Here is a 21,989-nt window from a genome sequence, read left to right on the forward strand (position 1 = left end):
TTCTGTACTGAGAGCGAGCACAGCTTTCCAGGCTGCAGAGAAACAGATGGAGAAGACCAAAGTGCCGACAACCCCACAGGTCAGTACTTCAGACCCCAAGCAAGATGAGCAGGGAAAGAGGATCCGTACGTATAAACGTGTAACAGGAAACGTACAGGTTAAAGTTTTCCTGTGTCAAAGTGTGGCATGTAACATCCTGGTATTTTTTTTCCCCAAACATGAGCATTTGATTCAGTTGGTAAGTATAGAAAATAGTCCATGTCTGATGCCTTCCTATTCACAACTTGGAAAGTTTTGGGTTGTGGGTCCGTTAAACCAGAGCAGCCCGGAACGATGGCCCACAAGCATGACCCTCACCAGGAGTAAGGGCCTCTGGGCCATGAGCTGGGCTGACAGCTTCTAGACCTACCGTCTGGCCCAGCCTGGGTGACCCCACGTAACCTGGCACCTCAGACCCAGACTGCTGTGACCTTTGTCCCTCTGTCCACACCTGACACAGGCTCCCGTGGCCAGCTGGTTCCCAGCTGGAGCCCCACCGGGGTCCCAGGTTCTTCTAGTTATCCTACATACCATGCCCTTCCCAGACGCAGCTTCCTGAAATGCCGATTCCAACACGTCCCTTTCATTTCTCTGTGGAGTCTACAAGACGCAGTGCAAAGCCCTCACGTGTCAATCAGGGTTTCTAGAACCACCCGAGCACCACTCTCCCTTAGCCAGGCGGGTTTCCGACGGCCCTGACACAGCCTGCAGCCCTGCTTCACGCCATCAGTGCGGCTCCCAACCACATACTCTAAGGCCGGCCGGGGTGTTCTCCGTGGGAGGCTGTGGCACCCGGCACACAGCGGACCCACACGTGGCCCAGGGGACAGAGGTGACTTCCTCGGCCCCGCGCACACCCACTGGAAGAGCACGCCTGGACGGGGGCGCAGAAGGTGGCCTGGGTGAGGAGTGCGCAGGGACGCACGTGTGCAGCGGCACTTGAGGAGCTGTCCGAGGCCTCGCTCTGACCCCGTGCGAGCCCTCACTCCTGTCTCGGACTAAGGGACCCCCCTTCTCTGGTGCCTGTTGTGGTTCATCAAGTTTTGCCTCCACCTGCTCCTCAGGAGTGCCAGTGACTCGGTGTCAAGGTCACACTGTCTGCAGCTCCCCCGGACAGCAGGACGCTGTCCCTGCGCTGCCTGAGCGCTATGGACCCTTCCACGGACCCCACCCCGAGAAGCAGAGCCACACGCACGCTCCGTCCACAGGCAGCGGAGGGCTCCCCGTGCTCAGCTCCGGCCGTGGCGGACTGACTCAAGGTGCAGAGCGAAGTGCGACAGCTCATGCCGCCGACCGCGTCTCACCTTCGCTGCGACGATGCTGAGACCCATCCCGTTTTGCTTTTTCAGAGTCACCGTGATGATTTCAGGTTCTTTCCTCAGAGGCTGAGCCTGGAGGACGGAAACAAACGTTTATTTTATGGCTAAAATGAAGTGTTTCTAGGTTAGTCAGTCACGAGTGACAGGACCGATCACATTCGCTGTGGTTAACGGCCCAGACAAGGATTACAGATAGGGCTCGTGGCGTGACCGGCAAAGGATCAGTCCTCTCGCCTCCAGAGCCGTGAGGACACTAGTCATGAACACTATTAAACGTGAAAGAACTTATTTTAGAAAACAAAAGTACACTTCCATTACTATCAGATTAGAAAAACCCAATCATAAAAATGAAATTAAAATGTTACTATATTACCTTTCAATATAAATTACTAGATGTTTTTTAAAGAAAAAAGGCAAACTTATTTTACAGCATCCACGGGGAGGTCAGCTGTAAGAAAGATGATCTAACATGAGTCTCCTGGGAGAATGCAGGGCTCATGGGACGTTAGGCCACCCCGAGATGCGGGCAGCACTGCTCCAAGTACTTTGGGCTCAGGGACGAGGTCAGTCCTTGAACTGATCCCTAAGCAAACACGGAGCTGTCCACTAAGTTACATGTTATCCGTATGTCACACCTCACCCAAAGAAGAAACAAAATTACAGAAGAAAACCACCAGTGCATACACCCTACAGGGCACGGCAACACACGGTAGTTATAGACATGGGGTCATTCATTCAGAACCAAGGTCAGTGAGAGGACACTGGAAGGAAAATAGTTTGTTTTTCTTTGAGATTAAGACTTGAACGCTCCCAAGGGATCTCTGAGCACACTAGGAAGATGAATAGCCCGTGGTCCCGTCCAGGAAGGTATTTGCTGTCCTACTAAACCTGGGAGTTGGGAACGGCTCTCAGCCAGACTGTGGCAAACAACTCGGGAGGCCCAAAGCGCGCGGAGAGGCACCGTACCCGGGTCAGAGGCTCTGGGCGACCGGCTCCCGTGCGGCAGGGCAGCCAACCGCTACCTTGGCCGCTGGAGATGGGAGGCCGCGCTCCAGTCTCTAGCAGGCCATTCAGCCACGACGAATAACTTGGAATTGGATATACAAAACACAGTGCCTGCTTTATTTTGCGGTAAGTATTGCCAGCTTATGCCAACTGACACAACCTACATTTTCTTAGAATTTAGATACATAAGAGGCGAACAGTTTTGACAGGCTGCTGGTCAGTATTTTCGGGTGTACAAGGAAGTCTCTAGAGCGTCAGAAGCTACCTGGCTGTGTCTGTACCCCAGAACCTCTAACCCTTGGCCCAGGCACACTGGACGATTCCCATTGGCGGGCAGGGGAAGACACCGCCACATGCAAACACGCACAACGCACTGAGCCTGACCCCCAGGAACTTGGACCAAAGCACAGTCCCATCTGTTTGTTCCTTTGAAGGCTTAAATGGCTTAGAAAGATGAAAATGGTAATTACAGGAAGACAGGTAATGTGAAAGACATTTAAATGAAACTCCGCAATGAAGTTCAAAAAGGAAGACTTTCCTTTGTTTCTATGGATCAGATGTGGCAGTCCAAGGCACAGGGACACAGTCTTTGTTATTTAAAACTCTCGGCAGGAGGCAAAGCAGAACTCTTCACGCAATGCCTGAAGCCAGTAAAGAGAGGACAGACCACGCTCCCGAAAGATAGAAAATTACCAGCAAGTGATTTGACACATATTTAAAACAAGGTAGAACCAACTATAAGGAGAAAATAGTTCTACCAAAGAAATACATTTTCTAATAAAATTCGTAAGGCTATCATATTATCTTTTAAAAAATATGTATTAACATTAAGGCTGGTATAGCTTGAGGGTAGAAATATTTCTGGTTACGGACAAAAGCGTACAGACATGGCCTGGAAAAAATATGTATGTATATAAATCCTAGTTTCAGATTTTTAAAAATAAAATCAATACTTAAAGATGATTTTAAAATACTCTTATCACAACAATGCTCACTATAATCACAGAACGAGTTTACATGACATTTTCACACGGTAAGGAACAGACGTGGGTGTGTGCCACACCCGTCACACTCATGATACTTGCCAGCTCCGTGCTCTCACGCAGAAGATGGCTCTCGTAATCTGCACCTTCAAAGTAGATTGTCCAGGTGCCTGGTGAGCGTGCATGAGGAATTAACCTGCAAAATCCTGAGGAGAAAACAAGCAAATTATAAAATTGAAAAGCAAGGCAAGTCAGCCACATAATCTCCAAGGGCGGCAACACCACGGTCAATGGCTCAGCACCTACAGACAGACAACCCTTCCTCTTCCTCCTCTACGGACACGGACTGCCTTTGGAAATGGAACTTTCAGACATTTAAAATCACTGTTTTGGTCTGAGGGAATTCAACACCAAGCTGAAAAGTGAAACTGGTCGCCCCTTCCTATTTGTTTCAAAGAGCTTTTCTCCCTGTTTCTATGAGAAATCACCGACGTGCACTGTAACTCCTTCCCTGATGACCAAGTGCTCAACAATACCCGGAAGGCCTTTCTCGACAGAGACCGCTGCGAACAAGTAGCCAACAGCTAGTGACCTAGCTCACACGTCTGCCCAGTGTCGCACCCTGGGCGCTGCGGTTTTCAGGCAGGACAGTGTCGGACCTGTAGGATGGGCCCCTTCACACAACTCTGTCCACATTTCCTAACCAGTCACTTAAATGTCTTACAAATAAGTTTCAGAATCATTTTATAATGTTTTGAGAAGTACTTATGATATTCTCATCAACAAATGACAGCTTTATGAAAGTAAACTTTTCAATTCAAAATATGTCCCTCTGCATTAGGCAGGTCTTACTCTGTGTTTCTCCGGACCTTCCGGACAAAGCTGTCTCACACGGGCCTTGCACATTCTTCTATTTTCTCCAGAGCGGCCTGGTCTTCCTACTACTGGCAGCTCAACAGTTCCGAGGAGCCCAGCGCGTGCCCAATGTCACACGGACGTCTCCTGCCAGCACGCACAGCCTCAGCTAGTCCCCTGGGACCGGGGAGAGCCCTGGCTGGTGCCTCCCAGCACTCTCTCCCACTCTAGGATTCCACCCGTGAGGAAAGTCTGCCCGTTATTTTGGGGCACTTATGAGGTTTCTTTGCAGTAAGTGGAAAAGGAGATGTCAAAAGAGCACAGTAAAAATAAAGATACAAACTTATAGTCCTTTTTTAAAAAAATCACCATTTCAACCTATTTTCACTAAAATATACCTACAACTTCTCTTTCCCCCACTTGAGGGAACTGTGATTATGACAATTTTGAAATAAACAATCTTTCTTATTTTCTTAATTTTTTCAAATGTCAAGGCTGGATCATACATCAAACAGACGTTTCTTGCTCTTAGCTGAAGGAATGCACCTCAGATCAGGTGTAAGTCTGTGCCGGTTTTATAGCCTTCTCTCACACAACTGTGTTACAGGACAAAACAAAAGGAACATAAATTGAGAACACACAGTAGTCCCTTATTTGGTTCAAAGACTTGAGCGTGAAGAATTGAAAACACTGATGTCATAAAAGAACACACCCAGTTCTTTGTAAGTCTTGTAAAGGCCCCTCTGTAATAGACTGTGTTATCATCTGACACATACAGAACAAGGCAGGGAGGCCAAGACCGTGATGAAATACCACGTATGTTCTGAAATCAATCACTTTGGGAGCCTCAGGGGAAGTCACGGAGGAGACTTCACCACCTGGGCAAGAGCTCACTTTTCCCGACCTGGCAAGCACTGGCTCTGCGGCACGCATCACAGAACCGACAGCTGCGTACGCAAGTCCACACACGCAGATCTGGAAAATGCTAGTAAATTCGTCTCGCCGTGTGCTTGTTCACAGGGTTAGTGAAGAGCTGAGCACTCGCCGCCCAGCAGCCCTGGGCTGGGTGCTGAAGGTCAGGGGGCCTGGCCCTCAGGACTCCAGCTCAACCCCAGAGACAGGCGGACACACGCGTTTCAAGGGCTGTCACAAAAATGTCCCAAGAGAACATAGAACCCCTTGTGGGGAAAGTGGCGTTAAGTGTCGGGAGCAGGCTGAGATTTTCTAGACACAGGGCTACCTGACCGGGACTTCAGAAAGTAAACCCAAGCGTGTGAGTGAAGCAGCAGGCACAGGACAGGGGTGGGGATGGGGGGGGAGCGGGGTGGGGCAAGGCCCAGGGGTGTTAATACCAACGACGGGCTGGGAGCGGGGTGTCCTGCTCCACTGCCGGCGTGCTCAGCTCCCGGGGGTGAAGGGAAATTGGGGGGGGGCGGAGATCCAGCAGCGACATGCCATGAAGCACCTGAGGGCAGTGGAAGGTGGGGGGCACGGAGGGGGCACAGAGAGTGGTCCGGGCAGCAGCCAGCCGGAGTGTGTGGCTGTCCCTCACACGCGGGTGTGCCAAGTGCTGATGGGCCTGGCCCTGCAGGCATGACAAGAAGTGCCCGCATGGCAATGGAGGCCCCTGGGCTCGGCCCTGAGGCCACACACGGGTGCCGGCCACCAGTCTGGGCCTGCTCTGCTGGGCAGGAGGGCTCCCCCCATAGGAGCCCTGACATGGGGACGCCCAATGCCCGACTGAGGCTTTCTCAGATGTCACTGCAGCCTGGAGCTCTGTCCTCCCCGCTCGTCCCAGACATGAGCCCAGGCTCGTCCCAGCCGCCTTCCTCCTTCACACAAAGCTCCTCGAGGACGCACCCGCCTCAGCTCTGCTGCTCTGCGGACGGTGCTGAGCAGAAACAGGAGTCCGTGCTCGCAGCACAAGCAGACATGCTGGCTACTGACGCACCTCCCTTCACTACAAGAAGCAGCCTTTGCAGAATGGAAATTTTAAACTGTCATAACCTTCAGAGACATAACAATCTGTTTATCGTAGAATGTGAACCAGTCACTGAAATTAAAAACCACACTCACCGAATTCACGTCGGTGAGACTAACCCTTCACTTCGCAACTGTCATTTTTGTTTAAGCTAATTCCTGAACTCTGAATCTGTTTTTCAATTCACCTGAGCTCCACGTTACAAACCACAGCAGACTGGGGCTGAACTGGGGTCTGATTTAGGAATTTGTGCTTCGAGTGTAAACGTGGTGTTTTGGGGGGAAGAGGCAGAGGGAGAGAGAATCTCAAGCAGGCTCCCCGCTGAGCAGGGAGCCTGACAAGGGGCTCAATCCCAGGACCCTGAAATCAGAATCTGAGCTGAGACCAAGAGTCGGCAGCTTCAACTGCCGACTCCCAGCACGTGTGGGATTTTTACACCCCATTCTGACAAGAATATGTAAACGGGTATGGGATCAGACCCGGGGAGCTCGCTGCCCTTAGACAAGCCCAGCGAGAGCGTGGCTCCCGAGCCCCGGCAGGTGCGGCACACGTGCTCACAGTGGCAGCTATGCCAATGCGAGGTTATGGCCGCACCCTGTGCCACAGGTCTAAGCGTCTCACAGGCGGCTAGCCTGGTCCCCACGAGTGCCTGCCATCCACGTGCCCGTCTTCTGGAAGGGCAGCGTCAGGGGACAGAGCTGGGGTGCGAGTGGAGACGGTGTGCTTGCCGCCCTCGTGCTGCCCGGCAACTCCACGGGTAGCTACATGCACGGATCATTTCCACGGGATGAGCCAAGCTCCCAGCTCCCAAAAACCAGCAGAGGAGCAACCAAAGATCCTCTTTCCTAGCAGGCCAGGCGGCAACATGGCTGTGACAGCTGGCGGGTGGGGCCACATGGGAGGGTCCCAGCACACCCACGGGAGCCTCATGGTGCGACAATGCTGACTCCACACCATGAAATGCTCACTTTCACGTCCTGCCACACGGCTTTCTCCAGAAGCACACGGTGTGTGCTCCACACAAGTGGCCCGACACACGTGCGCCCACCCACCCCCACCCCCACCCGGTGCAATGTTGACCCAAGTCGGGTCAGAGCTCGAACTCCAGGCACAGTAAGCGGGACTCACCTCTCTGGCACAGAGGGTCTAAGAACTCCTGTAGGCCGTTCGGAATGTTCCTGACGACGTCGCAAGAGTAGCCGTCCTCCGGTAGCAGGAAAGGCAGCTGCAGGTCGGGGTCCTCCTCCAGCTGCACCTCCCTCCCGTCACTGCGCGCCAGCTCATCCGCCGTGTTCTCGGCCACAGCCACCACGTTCTCGATCAGGTCCTGGTCAGAACACAGACGCACAGTGAGCACGGCACACCAGTGGGCTGCCACTCAGACCTCTCGTGCACGCCGCGGCCACACACGCAGGCGGGGCTGCGAGGGACAGCGTTCCCAGTGTGCCCACACCGGCGTGCCGGGTGACAGTCGCTGGCGAAGCACACCCTGCAAACACGTGAGCCAAGACAGTCAGGATTAATCTCAAGTAATATGCAGCCTTAAAAAGAAATTGTTCAGTCATAAGAAAACAGTTTCCCTTTGCCAAAGTTGCCATTTTTTTCCCTTGCAATTTAACATCCAGGTGCTAATGATCCAATTTTTGCAGTATTCATAATGACAGAAAAAAACTCACACAACGGCGAATGTAAAAAATCAGGACAGAAATGTCTATTCCCAGCTAATCGGGAAAGAAAGCTCCCCCAGCTTCACTGTACAGCTCGACGAAGTGAACACGGCACCTCAAGTCCCGGGGTCACAGAGCAGAGCCCTCACGGGAGAAGCAACACTCGCCGCCCTATCGGCCTGGGCGCCCCCACCACAGATCCCACCACCTGCTCTGGGAGCCCGTGTAGATGGACGCGTGCCGTATGCACCCCGTGCCAGACTTCTGTGCACACGCGCAGCGCATCTCATCTGCTGTGCACTTCCATGTGCACATGCACAACTTGGTGCCACGCCGCGCTCCTGCATGCGACAGTGATGGGACCTTCTAGACGCTCTCCTGTCGGGCGCATCTGCCACGGTTGCTGATCCTAGCTACTGTGTATACATGTCTTCTGTTGGCATGAAGTCAATCCTGGGGTCGGCCCACCCACCTCCGGCTTCCCTCGTCAGCACTCCGGCCTCGAGCAGATTTTATTCGCAGGTGACGACAAGCACTTGCGGCCTTCCTAATCTACACGCAGGAGCTGCAGCCCACATCATATAGCAGGCCGTTGGCCCCGCCATGCCTTCGCTCCAGAGGCACGGATGCCAGAACTCGATTCCCACCAGTAGGAGGCGTCTGCACGGGCCGGGGCAGCCCCCCTGGCTGTGCTGCTTGCCGCTGGCAGCACACGAGGCTGGGTGGTGGCCCTGAGGGGCATTCTGTGCCCACGGCACACTGATGTCCACGCTGTGGCAGGAGCTCTGGGGCCTCTTAGCCTCAGGTCACGGTGGTGAGCCTGGGACTGCGGGCAACCTCTTAACTTCCTCTCCCGCCAGGCCTTCCAATCATTTTCTAAGAACCTAATTCTCTGGATAAATGCCTTTCTACTTAAAATGCCTATGTATTTTCTACCTCCTGTACTGAATCCTAACTCAAAATATCAACCAGAAATACAATCTTAGGAGATGACTAAGTAGCTTATCTATCACAGAAATAAAGTAATTATAAGCAGCCCCTCCCGCGCCTTTTGGAACCGGACATTTCCCTAAGCAAACAGTGCCCGGCTGCTGGCCCACCGCGTGGCCGACGGGCGGCACTCACCGCGGGGACGAAAGGCTCGTCGGGCGCGCAGTGGTAGTTCTGTAACAAGGCCTGCAGCTGCAGGGAGTTCAGCTTGAAGCATGTGCTGTTCACGGTCGGGATGTCCTCCGCGGAGTACTTGTCCATGGTGAGCAGAGTGGTCGCCTGGTGGAAAGGGTAACAGGAGACATGACTGGAAAGTATTTTATAAATATTCCCCTTCATGTAACACTTAAAAATGTAATAACTTGCTAATTTAATTTTAAAACGCAAAATGTTTTTGAGGGAAACACACTTCTATTAACATTGAATTGAACTGAAAAAGCATTGTCTAATAAAAGTTTTTAGATGGCTTAATTTCACTAAAATACATAATTTTTATTTTACTAAAATATAAAATGTAAATGAAATTCAATTATTCATAAATCATTTTTAAAAATCCTCTTAGAAACTGTGAACATGGGTCGCCTGGGTGGCTCAGTAGGTTAGGCTGCTGCCCTCGGCTCAGGTCATGATGCCGGGGTCCTCCGATCGAGTCCCACATCAGACTCCTTGCTCAGCGGGGACCCTGCTTCTCTCTGCCTCTGCCTGCCACTCTGCCTACTTGTGTGCGCTCTCTCTGACAAACAAATAAATAAATAAATAAGACCCTGTAACCCTTTACATCACAACCACTCTGATCGCCAGTTACTGGGGTCTGAATAAAGTTTCCCTGTAATGATCTATTTTACAGCCAGCTGATGCACTCCAAGGAGGACAGTAGCCTCTTTCCATACTAAACTATTTTAAATGAGATTAAGAAATTGTGGGGAAAATGCAAAATTATAAGCTATGATAATAAAAAAACCCCGCCCTGGGTTCTGAGGCTGCAGATCCTCTGTTCGACTACAAAAGCCCAGTATCCAGGGCAGGCTCCGCAGGGACGCCCTGCGCACCGCTGAGCCCCTCACACACAGGCACCGCGAGCTCCTCTGTGGCCTTCCCCGTCTCCCGGCCCCGGCCTTCGGGACGCGGCGACTGCGAGTGCTAGGCCCCTCTCTCCTCCTGCGTGTGTCCCCTGCAGGTGTCTGCTTTGTGCTGCTCACCTGGCTGCGTGTGCTGAAGAGCGACGCGTTACCCAGTTTCACACTGGGATCTGTCCTTTCAGCTGGGAGCCTCACAAAATACTGGTCTGGTAAGAAAGAACCCTTTAAGGGTATTTATTCTAGTGCTTACCACCTGCTGCGGGCTGCGTTGTGTCCCCTAAGATCCCAGCCCCGTGCACCTCAGAACATGACCTTACTTGGAGCAAGGGTCTTGACAGCAGTGAGAGGAGTGCGGGAGGGAACAGGTCTAACGTGACTTATGTCCGTATAAAGAGTGGACACGTGGAGACGCACATGTCCACGGGGAGAACACCTGTGAAAATGAAGGCAGAAAACCACCCTGGCCACACCCTGACCTTGGCGTCCTGGCCTCCTGGCCTCCTGGCCTGTGAGACAACGTCTGTTGCTGCAGTGCGGGGCTGGCGGAAGGCTGTCTCAGAGACCCAGGCAAACCAGCGCCCCACCGCCTCTTCAGGGGAGCACACGAAACACCCCCCGGGGGCCACCGATGCGGCTGAACCCCAGGGCTGCCTCCGACGGAACGAGACACTGAGAACCAGGCGCACGACCTGTGGGCAGGAAAGTCGCGCCAGCTCACCTGCACTATGCGGCTGAGGTGACAATCCGCCGCCAGCTCCAGGCCCTGCTTCTCCGCCCAGGCCTCCACGTGCCCCAGCTGCTGGCGGATAATCGCCCCCCAGTAGTGCGAGCACAGCCCCGACTCGGGGTCGGTGACCAGTCGGTTGAAGAGCCACATGTTGATGAAGTGGAAGAGCTGTGAGAACAGCTGGATGGTCAGCGCCGCGTTGACGCGGCAGCGCCGCAGCAGAGACATGGCTCCCGTGAGCGTGTGCAAGACGTCATCTGTGCGGAGACGCGGGACGGAAGCAAGAGTCTCGTGAGAACGGGGACCGCACGAAGCGGCCGGTACGGTAAGAAGGGCCACGTGGTCACTTTTGAGACACGAGTCTCTTCAGATGGGAGGCGGCAGGCAGGTCTGAAACCACACACGGGGGTTAACCACGTGTCCTGCCGCTCACCCCAGAGACTTTCTGACAAAGCACGACACCCCAAAACCGGAGCTATTCTTAAAACAAAACAGACGGTGGCTGCGACTTACTAAATAGCAAATCCAACAGTTTATCTCATTCATTCTAAAAATACCTCCTTCTTACGACAGTGAATATTAAAATGAAGTTAAACAGAAGGAGGGAAGCAGGAGAGCTGCGGGGGAGGGGAGGCGGCGGGAGGAGAAAACGAGCATCCTAACCTATTTTTGGTCTTTGCAGGCTGTTCTCTTCAGGGTCATCCAGAAAGGCTGGCATGTAATTATTCAGTTCTGATTGAAGACAATGAACTAGATATCTGAAAATACGTAGGCAATTTTAATAACCCCAGCAGGACGCACTGCTATTGTCAGACATGACATCACAAACGGAATAGTTCACACTGCTGAGAAACAGTTTCCATCTACAGTACAACAGTCTGAGTCTCAGGAGTCTCAAAACACAGCTCAACAAATTCAATTTCCTAAATCAACACATCTGGCACACAGCTACTCATGTTTCTCGCTATTCATCTTCAATCAGGGTAAATAAAAACCTTAAAAAAATTCTCTACAGAAGAGTGCAATCTCCAAAAATGTGCTCCTTACTTAAACGCCATCTGAACCAAGTGTGCTAAAACGTCTTGGGCGTCCAGTGTGATTCGACTAAGATCTCGGTCCTGTTTAATGAAGTTGAGCAGCTCAGACGCATTGGCCATCCAGAAGGCAAGTGCCCCTGCGATGTTCTTCTGCTTCTGTAGACAGAATGGATTTCCATAAGCAACCCCAAGACAAACAAAAAGAACGAAAATACAAAGGAATGCTCTTGAAAAGCTGCTGAGATAGACCAGTACCTTCCCATTGTCACCAAGGTATTTACCACAGATACCAGATATTTGCAAAGGAATTTGGATGCGTTCACAGCAGCATAACTGCAACACCTCAGGATTCATGGACAGACACATGGATCCAGGTGGCCACCACAGACAGAATCGGGGCCGAAAAAGGTATCATACCCTACAACACCCAATTGGAGATTGTGCATTATCTGGTAATCTGTGAAGGACACACGCGTCTATCCACCGTTACCCACAGCCACCCTGATACGCGCAGTCACTGGCTCGGACGCCGAGCAACTCGCTATCAAGTACTGATCTATCGCATTGTCTCCCGACCACATGAGCAGGCCAGGCAACCTCAGATGAGATCCAAAGAATAGGAACCAAGGGTAAACAAGAAAAGAGGAGAAACAGAACTTCCGTCATTTCATATCCACACTGAAGTGCATTAAGCAGAAATTATGAAATGCTGGTAAGGGTTGCACAGTCAAAAAAGGATTTAGTACTGCATGTTTCAGTTGCTGAATGAGTGTTATGAACCGTCCAGTCCGGCTGCTGGAGTGTTGTGTTTGACATGGAAGCAGCGCGAGAAACTCAGCTAAGCCGACAAAGCCAGGACCAGTTCCCAGCAGCACGTCCTACCTGATCAACCTGGTCTACTTCCTGGAGAAAAACAGACGAAGGGAAATCAAGCAGAACGAGAGAAAGAAACTTGTAAACAATCATGATAGTTTAAAAAAATCAAAACACTAACATGAAGGTACGACATGAAGGTACGACATTTAGTTCTGTCATTCCCAAATTACATATTCACTCCTGGCTCAGAAACAGCTTTGGAAGTACGTGATGTAAAGGATCAGTTCTACGTTTTTAATACTGGCGCAGTAAGGGAGGGAATCCCAGAATTTACAGACATGTGACATTTAACACGGGAACACACTGATCTCTTTAAAAGATTTACAAATGAAGGACTTCTTAATGTCTTTCAATGATCTCGTGTGTGTGACTACTTCGAGGTATGTAAGAGGAGTTTCTATCCTCTGGTTTAACAGGATGAAAGAGACAGAAAAGACCAACAGAAACAATAAAAATAAAAGTTAAAATTTTTTAAATGTATAAAAAAAATAACTATACTAAAACAGAGTAACTGGTTTTTCAAAGTAGGTTTTTACAAATTAAAGAATTTATTCATTACTACGGTTCTTTCCTAAAACTTTAAGACTCCTTCGATCACATACTAACCCCTAAATGTGTTTCAGTAGACCTGTTTTGATAATGATGATTTCATAGACTAGTTCCAATGCAATCAGAAAAAGCCTATCAGTAGTAGTCTGATGAAAGAATTTCCCAGTTTGAAACGGGCTAGAAATGCAAACAGGAGGGAAGACTGAACTAAAAGGAAATCCCTGTTTGTTCGTAAATTAGGAAGAGAGGGAACACTAAATGGGATCCAAATAAAATGACCATCCGTTTTGGATTTGTTTCTTCACTTGGGGAAAAGAACTGTAAGCCCATTAGATTCACAGGTGCACACCTCAAACATAAAAGAAACAGTTCTTGAAAAATTTGGCCTTTTGAAATAATTCAGAAGGAATCAACAGATTTGTTTGCTCAAACTGTCCTCACAGGAGGGAAACCACCAAATCATCCAATTAGGCTGCTTCACAGTACATAACTAGAGTTTTGTATTTTGTGACCAAATAACAGCTCTGATAAGTGGTTCAGAAAAACTTAAAAAAAAAAAAAATTAACTTCGTATTGACTTTCAAGGACTTAAAATTAAATCTTGAAATTATCTGTGAGTTTGGAAAACTGCGATGCCAATTTTACAGACGAAGAGTACTTCACAAGAAACAAACCACACTACAAAGAGAATACCCTTACTTTCTTACGCTTTAGCAGTTTTATGAAAGACTGTGATCATGTCATCATCGAGAAATGTCATGACGTACGTCACACCTAAATGAGTGCTATCAAAAATCCACAGAATCCTACCACTGTCTCACTCTCAGTGGGAAAGAGCAAATGCCTGCAGAACCTTGAGAAGATTCTGAGAGGGCGGCTGCCGGGCAGCGGCAGGGAGGTTATAAGGACAAACTGCTTCGTGGGCACAGGGTTTTACTTTGGAGTGATGGGAAAGTTCTGGAACCACAAGTGGTTGCTGCACAACACTGTGAATGTCCAAAATGTTACTGAATGAGTCGCTTTAAAATGGTTAATTTTACATTAATGTGAAATTCACCTCAACAAATTATTTTTTCTAAAAAAAAATCCCATCTTAACATGTTCTCACAACCACCACCATTTTAAGGATCTTTACTGTGATCATGACATTCCCACAGAGATTAAGGAGAAAACCGGCTGAAAACCAGCTGACATTTCTGGTCCACTTTTAAAGCTCTGTGAGTGTCCATGCTCTCTGCAGAGCTGGGCAAGTCAGACATGGGGCGGGCAGGCCCCGGGAGGAGCGGCGCGCACTGAGCCGGCCGTGCGCTGCGGCTTACCTGGATCACCCCCTCCATCATGCTCACCATCTTGTGCACTACGGCAATCACTCTGTGCGTGCGCTCGCCGGGGCTGGCATCGGGTCTGCACTGGCCAGACAATACATACCGACACGCCATATATAATACATATGTAGGTGACAACTTAAAATGGACTGTAGAGCTATTAGTATAGTTTATGATGGCAGATAAAAATGAATCTTCAGCTGTGAAAAGATTTCAAAAAAGAAACAAACAAACAAACAAAACAAACAAAAAAAACCCATGAAAATCAGATGGAGGAAAATGGAACAAGAAATAATTCACTAACAATGGAATCTGAAATTACTCACAACTCTCCCTGAATTCGATGCTCGCAGGCAGTACCAGCTCGGGCCCAGGAGCGTCCTGAGTTCTGCAAGTAGAAAGCGGCCATCTCTTAGATCGTAACAGCACTAGCAACCTGTGCCTACTTCGGCAACGGCTGTAGCCGTCTCTGCACGGCGCTTACAGAGAACACACGCCCAACGCCTCGTGTGCACGTGGGAAGCGCTCCAACGCTCAGATGCGCACACTCAGAGTGACCCTACCCCTGTTCCTCCCAGAGGTCAGCTCCTTGACGTATCTGCTTCCATCGTGAGAACTGATCTGACCACAAGTCTCTATTATTCATGACGGTGTCGTGTGGAGGAGGGTGACCAGGCTGTCACACACCTGCCATGGCAATGGCTCAGGTCACAATGAAAAGCCACTGCGGGAGACACGAGAAAAGCTAAACCACCGTGAGCCTGAAATTGAGCTCCTACATGAAGAATAAGTTCCTAAGAGCCGGACGCTGCCCTTGGCTTCTGATGAAGCTCAGAGAAGAGGACGGCCACAGACCCCTTCAGGCACCTCGTATTAGTGTTTCTTGACGCTCACGGGGGAGCCACCTTCAGAAAAAGACATCCAACTCACACTTTTTTCAGACACCCCTCCTCATTTAGCCAGACACCACGAAACAAGGTACTGCCAAGAAACAGAACCTAAGAGCAGCCAAGATTTGGAACACTTGGAAGACTCTGCGCTGAACAACGTTACGTATTTCCACGTATCCTGGATCAAAGTACTACAAAGGTCAGGACGCCACTATTTCCATAGAAGAGTCCTCCAAACAGCGGCTGACTCCGCCCCCGCCGGTAGGGCAGAAGGCTCACTGTTGTGTAAAATTCTTCTTTCGGTTATAGACACACATCTGGAGGCGTGTGTCCACTGGGGCACAGTGTGCGGCAGGGCTCTGTGTGGTGTACTGTGCTCAAATGACACCCAAAAGCCACTAGTGAGCACAGAATTTCTAAACTGTAAAATCATTACAGACCCAATGGGGATCTCCTTACCTTAGATTTATACTGTTCTCGATGGATGGCTTCAGTGTAACTTAGCTACTCTTTCACGCAGACACGTGATTAGAATTTCAGGCAATTTAATCATTACTGAAGCTGGCTGGCTCCCAGCTGTATTTCACGTAGGACATTTGTCAGCTGCCTCTCACCACTAACAAAACGGGCAAGTGATTAGATTCCCAGTTTAAATCTTTACCACTTTAGTTCAGATGCGCACACTCGGAGTGACCCTACCCCAGGTAACAGGTAATGGAAAAACTTTCCAAAAATCTTACGTCAGATTAAGAAAATTAAAACTGACAGCAGGGGCGCCTGGGTGGCTCAGTGGGTTAAGACTCTGCCATCGGCTCAGGTCATGATCCCAGAGTCCTGGGATCGAGCCCCGCATCGGGCTCTCTGCTTCCTCCTCTCTCTCTGCCTGCGTCTCTGCCTACTTGTGATCTCTGTCTGTCAAATAAATAAATAAAATCTTAAAAAAAAAAAAAAAAAACTGACAGCAAAAGCAAAGAAATGTGTGTGCCTTCCCACAAACTTCACTGGGAAGTGAGGAGTGAGGCCACAATGACTTACACAGGGACGAAAGCAAGGCAGGGGCAGGGACTGGCTCAGATAAAACTGAGGTCAGTGTTCAAACAGAGCGTCCCATCTGGTGGGAGGGCGAGTCAGCCGCGCCGTCGTGCTCACGAAGCTGTCAGGGAGCTGAGCGCCAGTCACTTCTAATAGCAACACTGAAGCCTCCCGGCCCTGGACAAACAGTGACGAACCTGCCTGTTTCTGCGCCTGGAGTCACTGCTGTGACGCTCACTCAATAAACTGGCTCCTGTGACAACTTCTTCAAGAAAGGAGCTGAGAGGGAGAAGAGCCCATGGCCACTGTCCCCAGCGGCTTGTGTCCCGCCGCCCTACCTCCCCCGGGGAACTGAAGGAGCAACAAGGAGAAACACAGCAAGTTTCGTCGGACTGTTCCAAACACCAGGAGTCTCTCCATGGGATGATATGCTGCCAAGTTTCTTATCCTGTCTGTGATTACAAAATGTGGATTCAGCTCAACAATTCAGCTATTAAAAAAAAGCTTTCAGAAGCAAAAGAATTTAAATGCCCAACATGTCTCTCTTAAGTGCTAGTTTACAGCCATCTGAAGTTACAGATAAGCAGTTAAGTTCCAAATTTACTATCCACACAACAAACCGGATGAAACTTACCAACTTGTGGTTTCATCAATTTAACAAATCTGATAAAAATAAGGAATTTAAATTCTCACCAAAGAAAATAATGTGTCAGTCGTAACGTAAGGAACTCCACTATTCGAAAAGATTTTTTTCCCTGACTAAAATCAGTATTTTAAAATATCTAACAACTTAAGACTTCCAGGAATGTACCAATTAAGTGAGGCACTGCTTCTTCTCACATTATATACATGAAAATCAAAAATCGAAAACAGAAGAATCATCTGTTTCCATCACTGTGGTAGTATCGAAGTAGTACACAGCCATAGTTCCAACAGAACCCCTAGTAAAATCCTACAACCTGGCGAGCTGCCAGGCAGCTACTGGGCACCGTGCTTCACCAACTACACACGCTACACACGCACTTACTGATTTTGTTCTGAGTGCCCTCTCCTCTCCCCCAATTCATCTATCCATCATTCCAACATTCTCGGGCTAAGAACGATGATGCGCTCCTCTGGATCACCTTATAAACTATAAGCAGAGACACTCCGTACGGTACCAGCTCACCGTCTGAAGTATCTTACTCTAGAACACTCCATCAGAAACAAGTACAGACCCAGAAAGGAGACTTACCATTACACCTAAAAGAATTCACACAGCCCACAGAAATCTTGAATACTAACCAGAAGTGCAGGACAAATCCAGGGAAAACCTGAGATTCCTGCCTGGATCTGCAGCGGAGTCCGTCCGGCCTTAACTGAGCCGACGAACACGCGGCGCACGGCGCCCTCTACTGGAAGACGGGAAAGGAAAGCACGACCGCAGCCACTCCCCTGCCTCCCTAAGGGGACCCTGAGGGACAACTGCTAGAATGGCACCAGGAGACGGTCACCCCGAGCCCAGGTCCGCTGCCGATAAAGAGGGGACGTGCGCGGCACTCCTGAGCCCTTCTGACCGCCGTCTGCATGGTCAGGGCCCTGCCGGGGAAGCGCTGGAGCCACACCCAGAGCTCAGTGCCTGTTATTTCAATGTGCGAGGCACCGACATCACTCTGCAACTCTAAACAATTAAAAATCACAAGGAAGTAGAATTCTAATAAAGGTAGTATGCCCTTAAAATTCATAAGAAAAGGAAATAACAAAAGACAGATGTTCTCTGTTCAAGAACACTAGGCAAGAACCACGGCAGGAGAAACAGATGTTCACGGCCATGCTTTTCGACAGAATGTAAGACACAGTAACGCGGCACTTGATAAATCCTAAAAGCTCCATCTGAAGGCTGCCTGGCTTCATATATTTAAATATGGAAGGATTCTGTATACAGACGGGGAAATGATTAGATTATCTTCACATTAAAAAGGATCAAACAGTAACATCCAGGAAAAGTCCCTTTCTCCATGTTTCACAGAACAGCCCATCTAAAACAGAAACATCTCTAAGTGTTCCCCATTGCACCCGGACCGACGACACAGTGGCCCCGGGGTAAGGGGACCCCGGCTCGTGGAGCTCAGTCTCTGTTCAGCTCAGCGGCAGGAAACAAAGTAACCCCCCACAAATGTCAGCCAGACCACTGTCGAGTCAATCATCTCTCCCCCAAGCGCTTTCCGGGAACACCTTCACTCCTTCCTGTGGAAAGCGGAGCGGCTTCCTACCTGCTCTCTTGCCTGCGGCAGTCCTGCTGCTCCACTCTGATCATCGGCTTCACCATCCCGCGCTCTGCCGAGCCGGAGGCAGGCACCGCCCGGTCGCCGTCCAGCCTCGTGGCGCTCTAAGCCGGGGGAGACACAGAGCACTTAAGATCATCGTGCGGACCACCCGGGTGCACGCCGACTGCTGCCGGTGAAGATCTGATGCCAGGCTGCCAGGCAGGGGAAGGCAGGAGAGGGATGCAGGGCAGGGGCAGAGATGAGAAGGTGCGGCACCGCTGAGGACGCCAGTGCGCATTCTCATGCCCCCAAACACATGGGCACTGAAAGAGCAGTAAAGCCCGCAGCCCCTTTCCTTTGCTGAGAGCTAGCCGTGGGCTTTGAACACAGTCAGGAAGGGGGCTACGTGAGTGCAAGGGCTCCTCTAACAGTACCGGAACCGCAGCAACTCCTCCAAAAAGTTCTCTTACGGAAGGAGAGAGTGGTGAGAACATACACAACGTAAAGTCAGGGTCTTTGTTTCACTTGTTAAGAAAGTGTTTAAAAATCATCATAGTTCAACGTCCGAAGACAAACTGAGTACAGAGGCAAAAGCCCATTTCCAGCAGCCTAGAACTGTACATTTAAACTCTTCCACGCAGGGCACATGGCTAACTAACCCATGGCAGACAAAACAGATAAGCAACCTATGTGAGTAAGAAAACAGAGCAAAATTATACAAAGAAATTCACTGTAGCAAAAATTTTGTGTCAAATTTTCCATTATATTTGATTATAGAAATTGAGTTTGATAACAGAAATCACTCTGGTCTTACCAACCAGAGAGTTACACTGGGCTGTATTTATCTTTACAATTTTTATTTTTCATAAATGAGGTCATAACCTACTTTGTAAAAAAATACTTTCTCATATGTTGTAGACATCTAACAGTACTTTTATGTTATAGAACTGTAACAGTTGTGTAACATTTTGTTGTTTATTTACCAAAGTTCATGGAACTAATCCTTGAATACATTATTTAAAATGTTCACCAGGACAGGGAGTCCTGACAACCAGGCTTGTAAATGTACACATTCACACCCAGTGATTACTTCCCTAAAATACATTCACAGAAATAAGAACACCAGGTCAGACTATTGTTGTAAATAAGTGAAAAGGCAATAGAGAAGTTAGGGTATGTTTATAAGCTAACACATTACAAAATAAATCTAGCCCATTTTCAAATAAAATGCTTACAAAATCAGAGCCAAAGGCCACAGGACAGAAAGGTTTGTGTGTGCGCATGGATACCTGATCGTTTGCAAGTGTATAAACGAACACATTGGTGACATAAAGAGCTCAGAAAAGGATCTATCAAAGTGTTACCAATAGCCAACTATAAATTGTGGATGATTTAGATCATCCACATGATTTGATTTTCATCCACGTGAAAATGATTTTCATTTCTCTACTTTTTCTTAACTGACCCAAGTTTTCTGTTTTAACTATACACTTTTAAAAGAAACTAAACTTTTCTTAAAAAGATCGGATTTATTAAGAGAGAGCATGAGCGAGCAAGCAAGCGCTTGTACACGCGTGGAGGGGAGGGGCAGGGGGAGAGAGGATGGTCACAACCACACCCTGCAGAGCGCAGAGCCCTGAGGTGAAATCAGACTCCCACGCCCAACCGACGGAGCCACCCAGGCGCCCCTTAGAAACAGCTTTGTCTGAGGACAGTCCCATCTGCTTCCCAGAGCGGTGGCTCGGCAGCTCTGCTCTGCAGGCCCCGGTGCCCGCGCGCTCCCGGAGCCCGAGCAGCACAGCGGCGAGCTCGCCCAGTGAGACCCGGCCTGCGCCGAGCTCGCGCCGCACCGTGGGTGCCCGCGCCAAGGATCCGACGGCCGCGCAGGCTGGCGCAGGCATCACAGTAAGGGGCGATTATGCCCGGACACTCACGGATGTGCCCTGTAAGCGGAGGCCGCATCAGGAGCCGCTCGCTCTGTGAGAAGCCGTGGGAAGAAATCCTGTAGGACGAGCAACACGCCCGAGGCTTCAGACGGGGAAGAGGCGTGCGGCCAGGGTGGCCGGGTCAGAAGGAGCTGTGCGAGTCAGAGGCGAGAGTGGGGGGCACGCGGGGGCGAGTGGCTGTGAAAGCAGGGCGGCCACGGGTCGAGTTCCCGTTTTCCCAACAGCAGCCTGGCCCCTGGAGAAGACGGACAGGCCAGGGCAGCAGAGGAAAGGTCAGAGGCCACGCAGACTCCCCGCCGTGTGACACCTGGGGCCTCTGCCTGACCGCCCACAGGGGTGACAGACAGAGACAGGCACGTGTGGACTATTCCAGAGGAAGAGCAAACGGAACTTGCCAATGACTGAACGTGGAGGCTGAGGGCAGAGAAGTAAGCCGGCATAACCGGTGCCGGACTTCTGTGGGGACAGCGCCTCAGGGGAGCAGGTCGTTTACCGAGACGGCGAAGGAGCAGGGGAACAAAGAAAAGCTAGTTCTGTTTCCGCCGCGTTAGACTTGATACACGCCTTAGACAACACGGCAGCTGCTGCAAGCAAGCCTTTGGAGTCTGCAGAGGTCAGGGCCAAAGACAGTTTAGGGTAATTAATGTCTAGATGTACTTTAACTCCCTGACCGCGTGAGATCACCCAGGGAACACGGACACCCGGGAGAGACGGGGCCCTATGTCTGTGACCCGCGTGAGGAGTCAAGTGGGGGAAGACACGGAGAAGACACCAACCGAGGAGGCGCAGGAGGACTGAGCGCCGAGGTGGGAGAGATCGGGACGGCAACACCCCACGGCTGAAATAATGAAGTGCCCCACGTACGTGGTGCGGACCTGGCTCAGGCCAACGGAGGGAAACACGCAGCGGACCGGGCACCATGGACGTGGCCTTGGCCAGCCACACCAGGAGCAGCCCCTTCCCCGAACCATCACTAAGCCTGTGTTTGGCTTTAACCAATGGAAGGTCAGGGAAGCAAAGCCGGGCCCCAGCTCTGGCCCAAGCCTAAGAAGGCCTGTCACTTCCAGGATGCTGTGAAGCACCAAAACATCTGGCTGCTCCCGCGGAGAGAGCCTGGGAAGACAGGAACTCGGGGAGGCCCAGCCAGCCCAGCAGCAGCCCACGAGAAGCGGACGACAGCAGTGCAAGTCACCACCAGCAAGACCAGCAAACAAGCAGCCCCGGAGAGTCCAAACCTCACTGCACCACTGCTGTAAAGACAACGGGGCTGTTTTGTTTGGTTCACTACATTTTGGGGTGGTCTGTTACTAAGCGATAGCAAACCAAAACGAGGACAAGTTCCCTGATCATGCGAGAGGAGGGCAACTGTGGAAGCAAACAGCGTGCAGAGAAAAGGCGGCAGGTGGATGAGAGCACGCTGGTCATTATCTTCCGAGGCCGCCG

The 21,989-nt window shown here is 50.3% G+C and overlaps 1 protein-coding gene across 15 annotated transcripts in view; it reads right to left on the minus strand.

Annotated features, from left to right (window-relative positions):
* Nucleotides 1-21,989, minus strand: part of AFDN (afadin, adherens junction formation factor) — a 126,353-nt gene that overhangs the window by 37,036 nt on the left and 67,328 nt on the right. For 10 of the 15 annotated variants that reach the window (XM_032338457.1, XM_032338458.1, XM_032338456.1 and 7 more), the window contains 11 exons: nt 18,607-18,722; nt 14,759-14,820; nt 14,427-14,632; nt 12,565-12,585; nt 11,693-11,838; nt 11,309-11,403; nt 10,637-10,902; nt 8,975-9,118; nt 7,311-7,509; nt 3,449-3,552; nt 1,344-1,430 (listed from right to left, as the gene is read on the minus strand). In XM_032338457.1, the coding sequence (XP_032194348.1) occupies nt 1,344-1,430; nt 3,449-3,552; nt 7,311-7,509; nt 8,975-9,118; nt 10,637-10,902; nt 11,309-11,403; nt 11,693-11,838; nt 12,565-12,585; nt 14,427-14,632; nt 14,759-14,820; nt 18,607-18,722 (1,446 nt within the window). The remainder of the gene's footprint in view (nt 1-1,343; nt 1,431-3,448; nt 3,553-7,310; nt 7,510-8,974; nt 9,119-10,636; nt 10,903-11,308; nt 11,404-11,692; nt 11,839-12,564; nt 12,586-14,426; nt 14,633-14,758; nt 14,821-18,606; nt 18,723-21,989) is intronic. The other 5 variants (XM_032338467.1, XM_032338459.1, XM_032338468.1 and 2 more) reach the window with 1 other exon arrangement.

Source organism: Mustela erminea, chromosome 4, assembly GCF_009829155.1.
Source record: "Mustela erminea isolate mMusErm1 chromosome 4, mMusErm1.Pri, whole genome shotgun sequence".
In the NCBI taxonomy this organism is placed as follows: domain Eukaryota; kingdom Metazoa; phylum Chordata; class Mammalia; order Carnivora; family Mustelidae; genus Mustela; species Mustela erminea.